Here is a 21,428-nt window from a genome sequence, read left to right on the forward strand (position 1 = left end):
AGAGGGAGGGATTGTGGGCCAGACTACAAGGGGGCACAGCCCAGCATGAAGAGAGCGGGGGCGAAGCCCACACTGGAGGGGGATGGTGGGCCAGACTAGACAGTGACATAACCCATACTGGAGAGGGGGCAGGCCAGACTAGACGGGGGCGAGGCCCAGACTGGAGAGGGGGTGTGCAGACTGGTGGGGGTAAGGGCAAGACAATTTCAGGCTGAACAGTTGGGGAGAGGCAATAGTCAGGGGAGACGGTAGTGAAATGTGGACAGAGTAGGGTGGTGGTGGGGGCAAAAAACGGGGCAGACTGCGGACAGTGGGGGAATAGGACTGTGGACAGGGCAGGGCAGTGACCGAGCACACAAGTATACCTGGAACAGACCCACTTTACTGACAATGCTGTAATTGACATCTATGGCGAGATCCAACCTCATCTTATCAGGAAGTTGCACCATCAGCTCCGATTCATCTGGAAGAGTAAGAGGTTCTAATACTCCAGTGGGGATGTCATGGAAGTAGACCCCCGCCCCTCACTGAATGACCACGGAGGTGGCTGAGCAGATACGGGCAGGTGTCAGCTCTTACCCAGCATTCCCTGGGACTGCCAGGTGTATTCATACCACATCTTCACGCGGTTCTGGACAGATCGCGGGATCTTGTAACAGTTCATGTACTTTATGGTGCTGTCCATGCAGCTGCGGTAATATGTCTGCCCGGCGGTCGCTGCACCCACCACATCTCTCATCTGTAACACATGGAGGACGCTCAGTGAAGAGCGGGGACTGCGAACATCCCCTGATCTGGGCACTTACCTGACCGATCATCACAGAGAAGGCGAACACACCCATGAAGTAATTCAGCAGCTGGAAACAAAGCTCGAAGAGCGTCTGAGGGTCAGGGAGGCCACCGATGGTGATGAGGGTCTTCACAGCCCAGTAATAGCAGCGGATATAACTGTGCAGAAAGAGGGAGACAGTGTGGCCACCAGACGGATGGAGCGAGGCGTCGCATCTGCTGTGTGGGGACGTATGAAGCGAGGCGCCACATCTGCTGTGCGGGGACGGATGGAGCGAGGCGCCACATCTGCTGTGCGGGGACGGATGGAGCGAGGCGCCACATCTGCTGTGCGGGGACGGATGGAGCGAGGCGCCTCATCTGCTGTGCGGGGACGGATGGAGCGAGGCGCCACATCTGCTGTGCGGGGACGGATGGAGCGAGGTGCCACATCTGCTGTGCGGGGACAGATGGAGCGAGGTGTCGCATCTGTGCGGGGACGGATGGAGCGAGGTGTCGCATCTGCTGTGCGGGGACGTATGGAGTGAGGCGTCGCATCTGCTGTGCGGGGACGGATGGAGCGAGGTGCCGCATCTGCTGTGCGGGGACGGATGGAGCGAGGCGCCGTGTCTCCATGCTGCTCACCTGTTGCCCTCCCCATCATACACCCATTTGGTGGAGCTCAGCCCCTCGTAGTCGGAGGCCCAGTAGTAGAGACAGGCGTTGACGTGCAGACAGTACAGCAGGTAGGCGGTGGTGCGGATGACTCTGAGAACACAACAGACGGTACATGTAACCTGCTGTCACTGGGTCAGGCAGCAACAGGTGGCAGGCGCTGACCTGTAGATGTAGGCTTTACTCAGGATCGCCTCCAGACGGTTGTTGAATTCAAAGAAAGCCAGGTACTGGAATAGAGGACGGTGGGGTTACTGGGGGGCCGCACACCTGCCACAGCCCCCCACACCTACCACAGCTCCCCACACCTGCCACAGCCCCCCACACCTACCACAAGCCCCACACACCTGCCACAGCCCCACACACCTGCCACAGCTCCCCACACCTACCACAGCCCCCACACCTGTCACAGCCCCCCACACCTACCATGGCCCCCACACCTGCCACAGCCCCCCACACCTGCCACAGCCCCCCACACCTACCACAAGCCCCACACACCTGCCACAGCCCCACACACCTGCCACAGCTCCCCACACCTACCACAGCCCCCACACCTGCCACGGCCCCCCACACCTAGCACGGCCCCGCACACCTGCCACGGCCCCGCACACCTGCCACGGCCCCGCACACCTGCCACGGCCCCGCACACCTGCCACGGCCCCCCACACCTGCCACAGCTCCCCACACCTACCACAGCCCCCCACACCTGCCACAGCTCCCCACACCTACCACAGCCCCCCACACCTGCCACAGCCCCCCAACTGCCACAGCTCCCCACACCTGCCACAGCTCCCCACACCTGCCACAGCTCCCCACACCTACCACAGCCCCCCACACCTGCCACAGCCCCCCACACCTACCACAGCCCCCCACACCTGCCACGGCCCCCCACACCTGCCACGGCCCCGCACACCTGCCACGGCTCCCCACACCTGCCATGGCCCAGCACACCTGCCACAGCCCCTCACCTACCACAGCCCGCACACCTACCACAGCCCGCACACCTACCACAGCTCCCCACACCTACCACGGCTCCCCACACCTACCACGGCTCCCCACACCTGCCACAGCTCCCCACACCTGCCACGGCCCAGCACACCTGCCACAGCCCCCCACACCTACCACAGCCCGCACACCTACCACAGCTCCCCACACCTACCACAGCTCCCCACACCTGCCACAGCCCCCCACACCTACCACAGCTCCCCACACCTGCCACAGCCCCCCACACCTACCACAGCTCCCCACACCTGCCACAGCCCCCCACACCTGCCACGGCTCCCCACACCTACCACGGCCCCGCACACCTACCACAGCTCCCCACACCTACCACAGCTCCCCACACCTGCCACAGCCCCCCCACACCTGCCACAGCTCCCCACACCTGCCACAGCCCCCCCCACACCTGCCAGAGCTCCCCACACCTGCCACAGCCCCCCCACACCTGCCACAGCTCCCACACATACCACGGCCCCGCACACCTGCCACGGCCCCCCACACCTGCCACGGCCCCGCACACCTGCCACGGCCCCCACACCTGCCACGGCCCCCCACACCTGCCACGGCCCCGCACACCTGCCACGGCCCCCACACTTGCCACGGCCCCCCATACCCGCCACGGCCCCCCACACTTGCCACGGCCCAGCACACCTGCCACGGCCCCACACACCTGCCACAGCCCCCACACCTGCCACGGCCCAGCACACCTGCAACGGCCCCCCACACCTACCACGGCCCAGCACACCTGCCACGGCCCAGCACACCTGCCACGGCCTACCCACACCTGCCATGGCCCCCCACACCTGCCACGGCCCAGCACACCTGCCACGGCCCCGCACACCTGCCACGGCCCCCCACACCTGCCACGGCCCCCCACACCTGCCACGGCCCCCCACACCTGCCACAGCCCCCCACACCCACAACGACTCACCTTCAATATACGCGGGAAGCGCAGGATGGACTTCACACCAAACTTAAAGTAAAGAAGATCCAGAGGAAGAAGAGAGATGACGTCCATCTATCAGAGACAGCCAGAAATTGTCACCCCCCCATTATAACTGTATAATGCTCCAGCGCCAGTCCGGTCACAAGCAGACCTACCTTAAACCGCTCCGACCGAACATAGTTGTCACGCATCGCCTTCTTGTCTGTCTAGAAAGTAAAGAAGAAAGCAGATGTATAGACCATAAACAGAGATATAGCACAGAAACAGAGATATACACCGGACAAATAGATATAGCACAGAAACAGATATAGACCGGACAAAGAGATATAGCACAGAAACAGAGATATAGCACAGAAACAGAGACATAGCACAGAAACAGAGATATAAGCTGGATAGAGATATAGCACAGAAACAGATATACACCGGACAAAGAGATATAGCACAGAAACCGAGATATAGTACAGAAACCGAGATATAGCACAGAAACCGAGATATAGCACAGAAACCGAGATATAGCACAGAAACCGAGATATAGCACAGAAACCGAGATATAGCACAGAAACCGAGATATAGCACAGAAACCGAGATATAGCACAGAAACCGAGATATAGCACAGAAACCGAGATATAGACCAGAAACAGAGATATAGACCAGAAACAGAGATATAGACCAGAAACAGAGATATAGACCAGAAACAGAGATATAGACCAGATACCGAGATATAGCACAGAAACAGAGATATAGACCGGATACAGAGATATAGCACAGAAACAGAGATATAGCACAGAAACCGAGATAGAGCACAGAAACCGAGATAGAGCACAGAAACCGAGATAGAGCACAGAAACCGAGATAGAGCACAGAAACCGAGATAGAGCACAGAAACCGAGATAGAGCACAGAAACCGAGATAGAGCACAGAAACCGAGATAGAGCACAGAAACCGAGATAGAGCACAGAAACAGAGAAATAGACCGGATACAGAGATATAGCACAGAAACAGAGATATACACCGGACAAAGAGATATAGCACAGAAACAGAGATATAGCATAGAAACAGAGATATAGACCAGATACCGAGATATAGCACAGAAACAGATATAGCACAGAAACAGACATAGCACAGAAACAGATACAAACTGGATACAGAGATATAGACTGGATACAGAGATATAGCACAGAAACAGATATACACCGGACAAAGAGATATAGCACAGAAACAGAGATATAGCACAGAAACAGAGATACAGACCAGATACCGAGATATACACCGGACAAAGAGATATAGCACAGAAACAGAGATATACACCGGACAAAGAGATATAGCACAGAAACCGAGATATAGCACAGAAACCGAGATACAGCACAGAAACAGAGATACAGACCAGATACCGAGATATACACCGGACAAAGAGATATAGCACAGAAACAGAGATATACACCGGACAAAGAGATATAGCACAGAAACCGAGATATAGCACAGAAACCGAGATAAAGCACAGAAACAGAGATATAGCACAGAAACCGAGATATACACCGGACAAAGAGATATAGCACAGAAACAGAGATATAGCACAGAAACCGAGATAAAGCACAGAAACAGAGATATAGCACAGAAACCGAGATATACACCGGACAAAGAGATATAGCACAGAAACAGAGATATAGCACAGAAACAGAGATATACACCGGACAAAGAGATATAGCACAGAAACAGATATAGCACAGAGATACAGACCAGATACAGAGATATAGCACAGAAACAGCGATATAGCACAGAAACAGAGACATAGCACAGAAACAGAGACAGCACAGAAACAGAGATATAAACTGGATACAGAGATATAGACTGGATACAGAGATATAGCACAGAAACAGAGATATACACCAGACAAAGAGATATATACCGGATACAGAGATATAGCACAGAAACCGAGATATAGCACAGAAACCGAGATATAGCACAGAAACCGAGATATAGCACAGAAACAGAGATATAGCACAGAAACAGAGATATAGCACAGAAACAGAGATATAGACTGGATACAGAGATATAGCACAGAAACAGAGATATAGCACAGAAACAGAGATATGGCACAGAAACAGAGATATGGCACAGAAACAGAGATATAGGACAGAAACCGAGATATACACCAGACAAAGAGATATAGCACAGAAACAGAGATATAGACCAGATACCAAGATATAGCAGAGAAACAGAGATATAGCAGAGAAACAGAGCTATAGACCAGATACCGAGATATAGCACAGAAACAGAGATATAGCACAGAAACAGAGATATAGCACAGAAACAGAGATATAGCACAGAAACAGAGATATAGCACAGAAACAGAGATATAGCACAGAAACAGAGATATAGCACAGAAACAGAGATATAGCACAGAAACAGAGATATAGCACAGAAACAGAGATATACACCAGACAAACAGATATAGCACAGAAACAGAGATATAGCACAGAAACAGAGATATAGCACAGAAACAGAGATATAGACCGGATACAGAGATATAGCACAGAAACAGAGATATAGCACAGAAACAGAGATATAGCACAGAAACAGAGATATAGCACAGAAACAGAGATATACACCGGACAAAGAGATATAGCACAGAAACAGAGATATAGCACAGAAACAGAGATATAGCACAGAAACCGAGAAATAGACCAGATACCGAGATATGAATGTATAACCTCCTGCCCCTCTCCCCCCAGTGTGTATAACCTCGGGCTCTCTAGTGTATAAAATCCAGCTGCTCTCCTCAGGTGTATAACTTACACCTCACGGTGTATAACCTCCAGCCCCTATCCCCCTAGTGTAAAACCACCAATCCCCGGTGTATAACCTCCAGTATCCGGTGTATAACCTCCAGCCCCTCTCCCCCTAGTGTAAAACCACCAATCCCCGGTGTATAACTTCCAGTATCCGGTGTATAACCTCCATCCCCCCTCCCCCTAGTGTAAAACCACCAACCCCAGGTGTATAACCTCCAGTATCCGGTGTATAACCTCCAGCCCCCCTCCCCCTAGTGTAAAACCACCAACCCCCCCGGTGTATAACCTCCAGCCCCCCTCCCCCTAGTGTAAAACCACCAACCCCCGGTGTATAACCTCCAGTATCCGGTGTATAACCTCCAGCCCCCCTCCCCCTAGTGTAAAACCACCAACCCCCGGTGTATAACCTCCAGTGTCTGGTGTATAACCTCCAGCCCCTCTCCCCCTAGTGTAAAACCACCAACCCCCAGTGTATAACCAGTATCCGGTGTATAACCTCCAGCCACCCTCCCCCTAGTGTAAAACCACCAACCCCCGGTGTATAACCTCCAGTATCCGATGTATAACCTCCAGCCCCCCTCCCCCTAGTGTAAAACCACCAACCCCCGGTGTATAACCTCCAGTATCCGATGTATAACCTCCAGCCCCCCTCCCCCTAGTGTAAAACCACCAACCCCCGGTGTATAACCTCCAGTATCCGGTGTATAACCTCCAGCCCCTCTCCCCCTAGTGTAAAACCACCAACCCCCGGTGTATAACCTCCAGTATCCGGTGTATATCCTCCAGCCCCTCTCCCCCTAGTGTAAAACCACCAATCCCCGGTGTATAACCTCCAGTATCCGGTGTATAACCTCCAGCCCCTCTCCCCCTAGTGTAAAACCACCAATCCCCGGTGTATAACCTCCAGTATCCGGTGTATAACCTCCAGCCCCTCTCCCCCTAGTGTAAAACCACCAACCCCAGGTATATAACCTCCAGTATCCGGTGTATAACCTCCAGCCCCTCTCCCCCTAGTGTAAAACCACCAACCCCAGATGTATAACCTCCAGTGTCTGGTGTATAACCTCCAGCCCCTCTCCCCCTAGTGTAAAACCACCAACCCCCGGTGTATAACCTCCAGTATCCGGTGTATAACCTCCAGCCCCTCTCCCCCTAGTGTAAAACCACCAACCCCCGGTGTATAAACTCCAGTATCCGGTGTATAACCTCCAGCCCCTCTCCCCCTAGTGTAAAACCACCAACCCACGGTGTATAAACTCCAGTATCCGGTGTATAACCTCCAGCCCCTCTCCCCCTAGTGTAAAACCACCAACCCCCGGTGTATAAACTCCAGTATCCGGTGTATAACCTCCAGCCCCTCTCCCCCTAGTGTAAAACCACCAACCCACGGTGTATAAACTCCAGTATCCGGTGTATAACCTCCAGCCCCTCTCCCCCTAGTGTAAAACCACCAACCCACGGTGTATAACCTCCAGTATCTGGTGTATAACCTCCAGCCCCTCTCCCCCTAGTGTAAAACCACCAACCCCCGGTGTATAACCTCCAGTATCTGGTGTATAACCTCCAGCCCCTCTCCCCCTAGTGTAAAACCACCAACCCCCAGTGTATAACCTCCAGTGTCTGGTGTATAACCTCCAGCCCCTCTCCCCCTAGTGTAAAACCACCAATCCCTGGTGTATAACCTCCAGTATCCGGTGTATAACCTCCAGCCCCTCTACCCCTAGTGTAAAACCACCAACCCCCGGTGTATAACCTCCAGTGTCTGGTGTATAACCTCCAGCCCCTCTCCCCCTAGTGTAAAACCACCAACCCCCGGTGTATAACCTCCAGTATCCGGTGTATAACCTCCAGCCCCTCTACCCCTAGTGTAAAACCACCAACCCCCGGTATATAACCTCCAGTATCCGGTGTATAACCTCCAGCCCCTCTCCCCCTAGTGTAAAACCACCAATCCCTGGTGTATAACCTCCAGTATCCGGTGTATAACCTCCAGCCCCTCTACCCCTAGTGTAAAACCACCAACCCCCGGTATATAACCTCCAGTATCCGGTGTATAACCTCCAGCCCCTCTCCCCCTAGTGTAAAACCACCAACCCCAGGTATATAACCTCCAGTATCCGGTGTATAACCTCCAGCCCCTCTCCCCCTAGTGTAAAACCACCAACCCCCGGTGTATAACCTCCAGTATCTGGTGTATAACCTCCAGCCCCTCTCCCCCTAGTGTAAAACCACCAACCCCAGGTATATAACCTCCAGTATCTGGTGTATAACCTCCAGCCCCTCTCCCCCTAGTGTAAAACCACCAACCCCCGGTGTATAACCTCCAGTATCTGGTGTATAACCTCCAGCCCCTCTCCCCCTAGTGTAAAACCACCAACCCCCGGTGTATAACCTCCAGTATCTGGTGTATAACCTCCAGCCCCTCTCCCCCTACTGTAAAACCACCAACCCCAGGTATATAACCTCCAGTATCCGGTGTATAACCTCCAGCTCCTCTCCCCCAGTGTAAAACCACCAACCCCCGGTGTATAACCTCCAGTATCCGGTGCAAAAACCTCCAGCCCCTCTCCCCCTAGTGTAAAACCACCAACCCCCGGTATATAACCTCCAGTATCCGGTGTATAACCTCCAGCCCCTCTCCCCCTAGTGTAAAACCACCAACCCCCGGTGTATAACCTCCAGTATCCGGTGTATAACCTCCAGCCCCTCTCCCCCTAGTGTAAAACCACCAACCCCCGGTGTATAACCTCCAGTATCCGGTGTATAACCTCCAGCCCCCCTCCCCCTAGTGTAAAACCACCAACCCCCGGTGTATAACCTCCAGTGTCTGATGTATAACCTCCAGCCCCTCTCCCCCTAGTGTAAAACCACCAACCCCCAGTGTATAACCTCCAGTATCCGGTGTATAACCTCCAGCCCCCCTCCCCCTAGTGTAAAACCACCAACCCCCAGTGTATAACCTCCAGTATCCAGTGTATAACCTCCAGCCCCCCTCCCCCTAGTGTAAAACCACCAACCCCCAGTGTATAACCTCCAGTATCTGGTGTATAACCTCCAGCCCCTCTCCCCCTAGTGTAAAACCATCAACCCCCGGTGTATAACCTCCAGTATCTGGTGTATAACCTCCAGCCCCCCTCCCCCTAGTGTAAAACCACCAACCCCCAGTGTATAACCTCCAGTATCCGGTGTATAACCTCCAGCCCCCCTCCCCCTAGTGTAAAGCCACCAACCCCCAGTGTATAACCTCCAGTATCCGGTGTATAACCTCCAGCCCCCCTCCCCCTAGTGTAAAGCCACCAACCCCCAGTGTATAACCTCCAGTATCTGGTGTATAACCTCCAGCCCCTCTCCCCCTAGTGTAAAACCACCAACCCCCGGTGTATAACCTCCAGTATCCGGTGTATAACCTCCAGCCCCCCTCCCCCTAGTGTAAAACCACCAACCCCCGGTGTATAACCTCCAGTGTCTGATGTATAACCTCCAGCCCCTCTCCCCCTAGTGTAAAACCACCAACCCCCAGTGTATAACCTCCAGTATCCGGTGTATAACCTCCAGCCCCCCTCCCCCTAGTGTAAAACCACCAACCCCCAGTGTATAACCTCCAGTATCCGGTGTATAACCTCCAGCCCCCCTCCCCCTAGTGTAAAACCACCAACCCCCAGTGTATAACCTCCAGTATCTGGTGTATAACCTCCAGCCCCTCTCCCCCTAGTGTAAAACCACCAACCCCCGGTGTATAACCTCCAGTATCTGGTGTATAACCTCCAGCCCCCCTCCCCCTAGTGTAAAACCACCAACCCCCAGTGTATAACCTCCAGTATCCGGTGTATAACCTCCAGCCCCCCTCCCCCTAGTGTAAAGCCACCAACCCCCAGTGTATAACCTCCAGTATCTGGTGTATAACCTCCAGCCCCTCTCCCCCTAGTGTAAAACCACCAACCCACGGTGTATAAACTCCAGTATCCGGTGCAAAAACCTCCAGCCCCTCTCCCCCTAGTGTAAAACCACCAACCCCCGGTGTATAACCTCCAGTATCCGGTGTATAACCTCCAGCCCCTCTCCCCCTAGTGTAAAACCACCAACCCCCGGTGTATAACCTCCAGTATCCGGTGTATAACCTCCAGCCCCCCTCCCCCTAGTGTAAAACCACCAACCCCCAGTGTATAACCTCCAGTATCCGGTGTATAACCTCCAGCCCCCCTCCCCCTAGTGTAAAGCCACCAACCCCCAGTGTATAACCTCCAGTATCTGGTGTATAACCTCCAGCCCCTCTCCCCCTAGTGTAAAACCACCAACCCCCGGTGTATAACCTCCAGTATCCGGTGTATAACCTCCAGCCCCCCTCCCCCTAGTGTAAAACCACCAACCCCCAGTGTATAACCTCCAGTATCCGGTGTATAACCTCCAGCCCCCCTCCCCCTAGTGTAAAGCCACCAACCCCCAGTGTATAACCTCCAGTATCCGGTGTATAACCTCCAGCCCCTCTCCCCCTAGTGTAAAACCACCAACCCACGGTGTATAACCTCCAGTATCTGGTGTATAACCTCCAGCCCCTCTCCCCCTAGTGTAAAACCACCAACCCACGGTGTATAAACTCCAGTATCCGGTGCAAAAACCTCCAGCTCCTCTCCCCCTAGTGTAAAACCACCAACCCCCGGTGTATAACCTCCAGTATCCGGTGTATAACCTCCAGCCCCTCTCCCCCTAGTGTAAAACCACCAACCCCCGGTGTATAACCTCCAGTATCCGGTGTATAACCTCCAGCCCCTCTCCCCCTAGTGTAAAACCACCAACCCCCGGTGTATAACCTCCAGCCCCTCTCCCCCTAGTGTAAAACCACCAACCCACGGTGTATAAACTCCAGTATCCGGTGTATAACCTCCAGCCCCTCTCCCCCTAGTGTAAAACCACCAACCCCCGGTGTATAACCTCCAGTATCCGGTGTATAACCTCCAGCCCCCCTCCCCCTAGTGTAAAACCACCAACCCCCGGTGTATAACCTCCAGCCCCTCTCCCCCTAGTGTAAAACCACCAACCCCCGGTGTATAACCTCCAGTATCCGGTGTATAACCTCCAGCCCCCCTCCCCCTAGTGTAAAACCACCAACCCCCAGTGTATAACCTCCAGTATCCGGTGTATAACCTCCAGCCCCCCTCCCCCTAGTGTAAAGCCACCAACCCCCAGTGTATAACCTCCAGTATCCGGTGTATAACCTCCAGCCCCTCTCCCCCTAGTGTAAAACCACCAACCCCAGGTATATAACCTCCAGTATCTGGTGTATAACCTCCAGCCCCTCTCCCCCTAGTGTAAAACCACCAACCCACGGTGTATAAACTCCAGTATCCGGTGCAAAAACCTCCAGCTCCTCTCCCCCTAGTGTAAAACCACCAACCCCCAGTGTATAACCTCCAGTATCTGGTGTATAACCTCCAGCCCCTCTCCCCCTAGTGTAAAACCACCAACCCACGGTGTATAAACTCCAGTATCCGGTGCAAAAACCTCCAGCTCCTCTCCCCCTAGTGTAAAACCACCAACCCCCGGTGTATAACCTCCAGTATCCGGTGTATAACCTCCAGCCCCCCTCCCCCTAGTGTAAAACCACCAACCCCCGGTGTATAACCTCCAGTATCCGGTGTATAACCTCCAGCCCCTCTCCCCCTAGTGTAAAACCACCAACCCCCGGTGTATAACCTCCAGTATCCGGTGTATAACCTCCAGCCCCTCTCCCCCTAGTGTAAAACCACCAACCCACGGTGTATAAACTCCAGTATCCGGTGTATAACCTCCAGCCCCTCTCCCCCTAGTGTAAAACCACCAACCCCCGGTGTATAACCTCCAGCCCCTCTCCCCCTAGTGTAAAACCACCAACCCCCAGGTATATAACCTCCAGTATCCGGTGTATAACCTCCAGCCCCTCGTGGAATATTTTCCGGCCCAGCTCCCCCGGTATATAACCTCCAGCATCTGGTTTATAAACTTCGGCCCCGTTCCCACCAATGTATAACTTCCAGCCAATTTCCCCAGTATATAACCCGGCTCCTCCCCCCCACCGTGTATAACCTCCTCCCCAAAGTGTATAACCTCCGGCCCCTTTACTACGGTATATAACCACCGGCCGCTGGCCCCCACTATACAACTTCCGACCCCTTTATGCCCCCGGTCCCTCACATACCGTCTGCCATTACTACCATGTGACAGGGCGGCCGGTGGTGCAGATCTCCCGGACACCAGCACAGTTCCCTGTACTAGGAGCCGCCGGGGTGACAAGTCCGTTCCTGACATTTCTTACTCTGCAATCTTCTCTATCACCTGTGAGTGATATTCCTGAGAAGTGGAAGGAGGCGCCGCATCTCAGCCACGAAGTGGATATCCCGTAATGTTACCCAGCTACGAAAGGTAATGTCACCGCCTCGCCTGTTACCATCGATGATGTCACCGCCTCGCCTGTTACCATCGATGATGTCACCGCCTCGCCTGTTACCATCGATGATGCCACCGCCTCGCCTGTTACCATCGATGATGTCACCACCTCGCCTGTTACCATCGATGATGTCACCGTCTCGCCTGTTACCATCGATGATGCCACCGCCTCGCCTGTTACCATCGATGATGTCACCGCCTCGCCTGTTACCATCGATGATGCCACCGCCTCGCCTGTTACCATCGATGATGTCACCACCTCGCCTGTTACCATCGATGATGTCACCGCCTCGCCTGTTACCATCGATGATGCCACCGCCTCGCCTGTTACCATCGATGATGTCACCACCTCGCCTGTTACCATCGATGATGTCACCGTCTCGCCTGTTACTATCGATGATGTCACCGCCTCGCCTGTTACCATCGATGATGTCACCACCTCGCCTGTTACCATCGATGATGTCACCGTCTCGCCTGTTACTATCGATGATGTCACCGCCTCGCCTGTTACCATCGATGATGTCACCGTCTCGCCTGTTACTATCGATGATGTCACCACCTCGCCCACTACGCTAGGTTGTCACCACCTGATCTGCTACCTATGATGTAATCGCCTCACCTGTTACTTAAGATGATTTCACCACCTTACCTGCTACCTATGATGATGTCATCTACCCATTACTTACGATGATGTCACCACTTTGCTCGTTACCTACGATGAGGTCATCGTCTACCCATGTTACTTACGATGATGTCACCGCCTCGCACAAACTGCAACCGGACCTGGAAGACGACAATGTCCAGCAGGTAGATGAGATCACACAGATAGTCCATGAACAGCCAGTAATGGACATTTCCTGGCATCTGGTAGGGGAAGGCCCAGCGCACGGGGATCAGCCAGCAGTTCCAGTTCCACGCCAAAACCACAAAGAAAAGCCACAGGACATACATCAGGTCTGCGTGAAGAGAGAGAAGTGAGAAGCAGGACCCTCCACAAGGAAACTAGGAGGGTGTCACCACCGTCAGGAGTGTGTGGAGGGACAGTCTAGGACAGTGCTGCCCCCATCAGGAGTGTGCGGAGGGACAGTCTAGGACAGTGTCACCCCCGTCAGGAGTGTGTGGAGGGACAGTCTAGGACAGTGCTGCCCCCATCAGGAGTGTGCGGAGGGACAGTCTAGGACAGTGTCACCCCCGTCAGGAGTGTGTGGAGGGACAGTCTAGGACAGTGTCACCCCCGTCAGGTGTGTGTGAAGGGACAGTCTAGGACAGTGTCACCCCCGTCAGGAGTGTGTGGAGGGACAGTATAGGACAGTGTCACCCCCATCAGGTGTGTGTGAAGGGACAGTCTAGGACAGTGTCACCCCCGTCAGGAGTGTGTGGAGGGACAGTCTAGGACAGTGTCACCCCCATCAGGAGTGTGCGGAGGGACAGTCTAGGACAGTGTCACCCCCGTCAGGAGTGTGTGGAGGGACAGTCTAGGATGGTGCCGCCCCCGTCAGAAGTGTGTGAAGGGACAGTCTAGGACAGTGTCACCACCGTCAGGAGTGTGTGGAGGGACAGTCTAGGACAGTGTCACCACCGTCAGGAGTGTGTGGAGGGACAGTCTAGGACAGTGCTGCCCCCATCAGGAGTGTGCGGAGGGACAGTCTAGGACAGTGTCACCCCCGTCAGGAGTGTGTGGAGGGACAGTCTAGGACAGTGTCACCCCCGTCAGGTGTGTGTGAAGGGACAGTCTAGGACAGTGTCACCCCCCGTCAGGAGTGTGTGGAGGGACAGTCTAGGACAGTGTCACCCCCATCAGGAGTGTGCGGAGGGACAGTCTAGGACAGTGTCACCCCCGTCAGGAGTGTGTGGAGGGACAGTCTAGGACAGTGTCACCCCCATCAGGAGTGTGCGGAGGGACAGTCTAGGATGGTGCCGCCCCCGTCAGGAGTGTGTGGAGGGACAGTCTAGGACAGTGTCACCCTCATCAGGTGTGTGTGAAGGGACAGTCTAGGACAGTGTCACCCCCGTCAGGAGTGTGTGGAGGGACAGTCTAGGACAGTGTCACCCCCATCAGGAGTGTGCGGAGGGACAGTCTAGGACAGTGTCACCCCCGTCAGGAGTGTGTGGAGGGACAGTCTAGGATGGTGCCGCCCCCGTCAGAAGTGTGTGAAGGGACAGTCTAGGACAGTGTCACCACCGTCAGGAGTGTGTGGAGGGACAGTCTAGGACAGTGTCACCACCGTCAGGAGTGTGTGGAGGGACAGTCTAGGACAGTGCTTCCCCCATCAGGAGTGTGCGGAGGGACAGTCTAGGACAGTGTCACCCCCGTCAGGAGTGTGTGGAGGGACAGTCTAGGACAGTGTCACCCTCGTCAGGTGTGTGTGAAGGGACAGTCTAGGACAGTGTCACCCCCCGTCAGGAGTGTGTGGAGGGACAGTCTAGGACAGTGTCACCCCCATCAGGAGTGTGCGGAGGGACAGTCTAGGACAGTGTCACCCCCGTCAGGAGTGTGCGGAGGGACAGTCTAGGACAGTGTCACCCCCGTCAGGAGTGTGTGGAGGGACAGTCTAGGATGGTGCCGCCCCCGTCAGGAGTGTGCGGAGGGACAGTCTAGGACAGTGTCACCCCTGTCAGGAGTGTGTGGAGGGACAGTCTAGGATGGTGCCGCCCCCGTCAGAAGTGTGTGAAGGGACAGTCTAGGATGGTGCCGCCCCCCGTCAGGAGTGTGCGGAGGGACAGTCTAGGACAGTGTCACCCCCGTCAGAAGTGTGTGAAGGGACAGTCTAGGATGGTGCCGCCCCCCGTCAGGAGTGTGTGGAGGGACAGTCTAGGAGGGTGTCACCCTCGTCAGGAGTGTGTGGAGGGACAGTCTACGGTAGGACAGTGTCACCCCCATCAGGAGTGTGTGGAGGGACAGTCTAGGATGGTGCCGCCCCCGTCAGAAGTGTGTGAAGGGACAGTCTAGGATGGTACCGCCCCCCGTCAGGAGTGTGTTGAGGGACAGTCTAGGATGGTGCCGTCCCCATCAGGAGTGTATGGAGGGACAGTCTAGGATGGTGCTGCCCACGTCAGGAGTGTGTGGAGGGACAGTCTAGGACAGTGCCACCCCCGTCAGGAGTGTGTGGAGGGACAGTCTAGGACGGTGCCACCCCCGTCAGGAGTGTGTGGAGGGACAGTCTAGGACGGTGCCACCCCCCCGTCAGGAGTGTGTGGAGGGACAGTCTAGGACAGTGCCGCCACCGTCAGGAGTGTGTGGAGGGACAGTCTAGGACAGTGCTGCCCCCGTCAGAAGTGTGTGGAGGGAAAGTCTAGGACAGTGCCGCCCCCGTCAGGAGTGTGTGGAGGGACAGTCTAGGACAGTGCCGCCCCCGTCAGGAGTGTGTGGAGGGACAGTCTAGGACAGTGCCGCCCCCGTCAGAAGTGTGTGAAGGGACAGTCTAGGACAGTGCTGCCCCCATCAGAAGTGTGTGAAGGGACAGTCTAGGACAGTGACGCCCCCGTCAGGAGTGTGTGAAGGGACAGTCTAGGACAGTGACGCCCCCGTCAGGAATGTGTGAAGGGACAGTCTAGGACAGTGACGCCCCCATCAGGAATGTGTGAAGGGACAGTCTAGGACAGTGACGCCCCCGTCAGGAGTGTGTGGTGGTAGAGACTAGGAGGGTGTCAGCCCCGTGTCAGGAGTGTGTGACGAGAGAGTCTAGTAGGGTGTAGCCCGCCTGAGGAGTGTGTGGCGGGAAAGTCTAGTAAGGGCTCAGTCCCGCCAGTAGGTGTGGCGGGAAAGTCTAGGAGGACGTCTGTCCTATCTCTAAGGTTTCTCAACTGGGTATCTTACAATATCAGGCACTGTACATCAGACCCCTGTACAGTCACATGCCCTCTGTGATCTCATCATGAGCTGCAAAATTGGACAGAACAGCCCCCTTACTGGTTAGTGGGTCGATGCTGGCTGGGAACTTGTACTTCTGCAGACATTCTCCCCTGGGTCGGCTCTGGAACTTGCAGCAGAGCATCTCACAGTAATGTTCTTCCACTGTGGACCCCTTGCACTCCGGCTTATTCACCTCGGGAGGGGGAGCAGAAGGTGGAGGTGCAACAGCAGCTTTTTTGGATGGTGCTAGAAGGAAAGTAATGAGAACACAGAAGGGTTAATAATACACCAAATGCTCTCTTGCCGCCCCCCTCGATCCTGAGAAGACTCACATGAAGATGGACTCTCTTCCTCAGAGGACAGCTCAGGGTCTATGAGTCTCTCTTTCACCCGCTCCGTCCTATCCTTGAACAACCGCACCAACTCCTGCAGACGCTCAGTGACGACTGCGCTGCTATGGCTGACGGCGGACGCCGAGCGCTCCATAACCCTGAACCCACAGACACAAGAGGAGAGTCACGACACAACCACCACAAGCCATCACCACATGATAACCCACCCACAAAAGAGTCACGACACAACCACCACACGCCATCACCACAGGGCAACCAATCTGCACCAAAGGCATGACCACCATGAGCCATCACCACACGGTATACAGTCTGCACTAGAGACCTGACACGACCACCACGAGTCAACACAGGATAATCCAGAGAAACGACCACCATGAGTCACCATCACAGGATAAACCACGCACACCAGAGACACGACCACCATGAGTCACCATCACAGGATAAACCACCCACCAGAGAAACGACCACTATGAGTCACCATCACAGGATAAACCACTCACCAGAGACACAACCACTATGAGTCACCATCACAGGATAAACCACCTACACCAGAGACACGATCACCATGAGTCACCATCACAGGATAAACCACCCACACCAGAGACACAACCACCATGAGTCACCATCACAGGATAAACCACCCACCAGAGACACGACCACTATGAGTCACCATCACAGGATAAACCACCCACCAGAGACACAACCACTATGAGTCACCATCACAGGATAAACCACCCACACCAGAGACACGACCACCATGAGTCACCATCACAGGATAAACCACCCACCAGAGACACGACCACTATGAGTCACCATCACAGGATAAACCGCCCACCAGAGACACGACCACTATGAGTCACCATCACAGGATAAACCACCCACCAGAGACACGACCACTATGAGTCACCATCACAGGATAAACCACCCACCAGAGACACGACCACTATGAGTCACCATCACAGGATAAACCACCCACCAGAGACACGACCACTATGAGTCACCATCACAGGATAAACCACCCACACCAGAGACACAACCACTATGAGTCACCATCACAGGATAAACCACCCACACCAGAGACACGACCACCATGAGTCACCATCACAGGATAAACCGCCCACCAGAGACACGACCACTATGAGTCACCATCACAGGATAAACCACCCACCAGAGACACAACCACTATGAGTCACCATCACAGGACAAACCACCTACACCAGAGACACGATCACCATGAGTCACCATCACAGGATAAACCACCCACCAGAGACACAACCACTATGAGTCACCATCACAGGATAAACCACCTACACCAGAGACACGACCACCATGAGTCACCATCACAGGATAAATCACCCACCAGAGACACGACCACTATGAGTCACCATCACAGGATAAACCACCCACCAGAGACACAACCACTATGAGTCACCATCACAGGATAAACCACACCAGAGACACGACCACCATGAGTCACCATCACAGGATAAACCACCCACCAGAGACACGACCACTATGAGTCACCATCACAGGATAAACCACCTACACCAGAGACACGACCACCATGAGTCACCATCACAGGATAAACCACCCACCAGAGACACGACCACTATGAGTCACCATCACAGGATAAACCACCTACACCATAGACACGATCACCATGAGTCACCATCACAGGATAAACCACCCACCAGAGACACAACCACTATGAGTCACCATCACAGGATAAACCACCCACCAGAGACACAACCACTATGAGTCACCATCACAGGATAAACCACCCACACCAGAGACACGACCACCATGAGTCACCATCACAGGATAAACCACCCACCAGAGACACGACCACTATGAGTCACCATCACAGGATAAACCACCCACACCAGAGACACGACCACCATGAGTCACCATCACAGGATAAACCACCCACACCAGAGACACGACCACCATGAGTCACCATCACAGGATAAACCACCCACACCAGAGACACGACCACCATGAGTCACCATCACAGGATAAACCACCCACCAGAGACACAACCACTATGAGTCACCATCACAGGATAAACCACCTACACCAGAGACACGACCACCATGAGTCACCATCACAGGATAAACCACCCACACCAGAGACACGACCACCATGAGTCACCATCACAGGATAAATCACCCACCAGAGACACGACCACTATGAGTCACCATCACAGGATAAACCACCCACCAGAGACACAACCACTATGAGTCACCATCACAGGATAAACCACCCACACCAGAGACACGACCACCATGAGTCACCATCACAGGATAAACCACCCACCAGAGACACGACCACTATGAGTCACCATCACAGGATAAACCACCCACACCAGAGACACGACCACCATGAGTCACCATCACAGGATAAACCACCCACACCAGAGACACGACCACCATGAGTCACCATCACAGGATAAACCACCCACACCAGAGACACGACCACCATGAGTCACCATCACAGGATAAACCACCCACACCAGAGACACGATCACCATGAGTCACCATCACAGGATAAACCACCCACCAGAGACACAACCACTATGAGTCACCATCACAGGATAAACCACCTACACCAGAGACACGACCACCATGAGTCACCATCACAGGATAAACCACCCACACCAGAGACACGACCACCATGAGTCACCATCACAGGATAAATCACCCACCAGAGACACGACCACTATGAGTCACCATCACAGGATAAACCACCCACCAGAGACACAACCACTATGAGTCACCATCACAGGATAAACCACCCACACCAGAGACACGACCACCATGAGTCACCATCACAGGATAAACCACCCACCAGAGACACGACCACTATGAGTCACCATCACAGGATAAACCACCCACACCAGAGACACGACCACCATGAGTCACCATCACAGGATAAACCACCCACACCAGAGACACGACCACCATGAGTCACCATCACAGGATAAACCACCCACACCAGAGACACGACCACCATGAGTCACCATCACAGGATAAACCACCCACCAGAGACATGACCACCATGAGTCACCATCACAGGATAAACCACCCACCAGAGACACGACCACTATGAGATGCCATCACTACAGGGTAACCAATCCACATCAAAGACATGGCACAACCACCATAAGCTATCACAAAGGCGTAATCCACCCATACAAAAGACATGCCCACAACAAGCCATCACCACAAGGTGACCACTCCACATCAGAGACACGATACGTCCACCACGAGCCAACTCCTTGGGAAGAAGCAACTTGCGAAACGGTGCTTGTCGGGCGGGGGGAGCATCACCAGCTCTGTGCACAGCCCTTCTCACTACCTGGCTTTATTTCTCAGCCACACAAAGGTAAACTCCTTTACATTTCATTATATCTCCCAATATATTGCTCTCTTTACCTCCTTGGATTGTGCCCTTTTCACCCCCTTTTTTCCTGTATTTATATGGTGCTTAAATAGTGTTTTTATCACTTTTCCGCATAATAAACAATACTACTTGCTATTGCTGAGACCGCATCTATTAGCCGGTTTTTAGGGGTCAGAGCATACCTGTGGGACGATAATATCCTATTCCTGTGGAGATAAAACTCTTCTATGCACTTTACCTATTCAACTATTTATGTACTTGCTGGTCATCCTCCCCTTTATATTGGAGGTCCAGTTTTTGCCCTGTCTTTTTTATGCTAATTATTTTAAATTGTTAACTAATAAAAATTGAATTTATAATCACACCTTTCTTTGTCTCCTCACTTCCTGTCTTTTATGGCACCACTTCACCATAATAGATGATGCTTATAACGTACCACTGAAGTGACCTTGGCCGTTATCAAATAGGACTATGGGAATAATTTCTATTTTCAGCAAGACAGTAAGACTAGACTGTTATCTATATGGCGACTTTAGAATGCATGCAGTTGGGCAAGAGTCTGAAATGTTGACTCTACTTTCATGCAGTCATTGATCAATGATGTTTGCTGATATGTTAATTACACATTGTCCAGGCCAGCTAGATTGTTGACTTGCAAAACAGAGGAGGAAAAACTATGCAAAGATTACCTTTACCTGAGAATGCTGGTCTGAAGGACATTTGTTAACTATAAAAAGAAGAGATACCTCCAGATATACCGAGAGAGCCATCCAGACAGCCAAGAGACCCAAAGATGCAAAGAACCAGAGACGCTCTACAGGACAGCAGCCAAGACATCATGGCGTCATCACGAGGGACAAAGATTTGTCGTTCTAAAGAATGCCAGCTTAGGGGACCACGGCTCGGCTGGAAGAATACAGATCTTATCCACTGACCATCACAAATCCATGGACACATTTGGAAAATGCCAGAATTGGGACCCACCGGTCGCCTGACTCCATGGAGATGTTCCCAGAAGTCTGGTTGTGACCCTCCGGTACACTGGCCTTGTACCTGAAAAGATTGCCATCTTCCCAAGCTTGCCGTTACCTTCTCTCAGTGCGTGCCACAGGTGGAGTAGTCAGCTCTGAAGTCACAGGTGCTCTAATCCCGGCGAGTCAGCGGAAGGGTGAGTCTCTGTAATTTGCACTGTCTTGGGTATTTTGCTGGGACTGTTCTAC

At 53.6% G+C, this 21,428-nt stretch overlaps 1 protein-coding gene across 1 annotated transcript in view; it reads right to left on the reverse strand.

Moving 5' to 3' along the window:
* Positions 1-21,428, reverse strand: part of CNGB1 (cyclic nucleotide gated channel subunit beta 1) — a 124,448-nt gene that overhangs the window by 24,980 nt on the left and 78,040 nt on the right. Inside the window, exons 24-33 of the mRNA XM_073564322.1 lie at positions 16,786-16,943; positions 16,511-16,699; positions 13,348-13,556; positions 3,544-3,594; positions 3,374-3,460; positions 1,609-1,673; positions 1,414-1,536; positions 807-948; positions 580-739; positions 366-463 (exon numbers count right to left, since the gene is read on the reverse strand). Of these exons, the coding sequence (XP_073420423.1) occupies positions 366-463; positions 580-739; positions 807-948; positions 1,414-1,536; positions 1,609-1,673; positions 3,374-3,460; positions 3,544-3,594; positions 13,348-13,556; positions 16,511-16,699; positions 16,786-16,943 (1,282 nt within the window). The remainder of the gene's footprint in view (positions 1-365; positions 464-579; positions 740-806; positions 949-1,413; positions 1,537-1,608; positions 1,674-3,373; positions 3,461-3,543; positions 3,595-13,347; positions 13,557-16,510; positions 16,700-16,785; positions 16,944-21,428) is intronic.

This window comes from Dendrobates tinctorius, unplaced genomic scaffold (genome assembly GCF_039654945.1).
Source record: "Dendrobates tinctorius isolate UK_male_01 unplaced genomic scaffold, ASM3965494v1 ptg000450l, whole genome shotgun sequence".
NCBI lineage: Eukaryota > Metazoa > Chordata > Amphibia > Anura > Dendrobatidae > Dendrobates > Dendrobates tinctorius.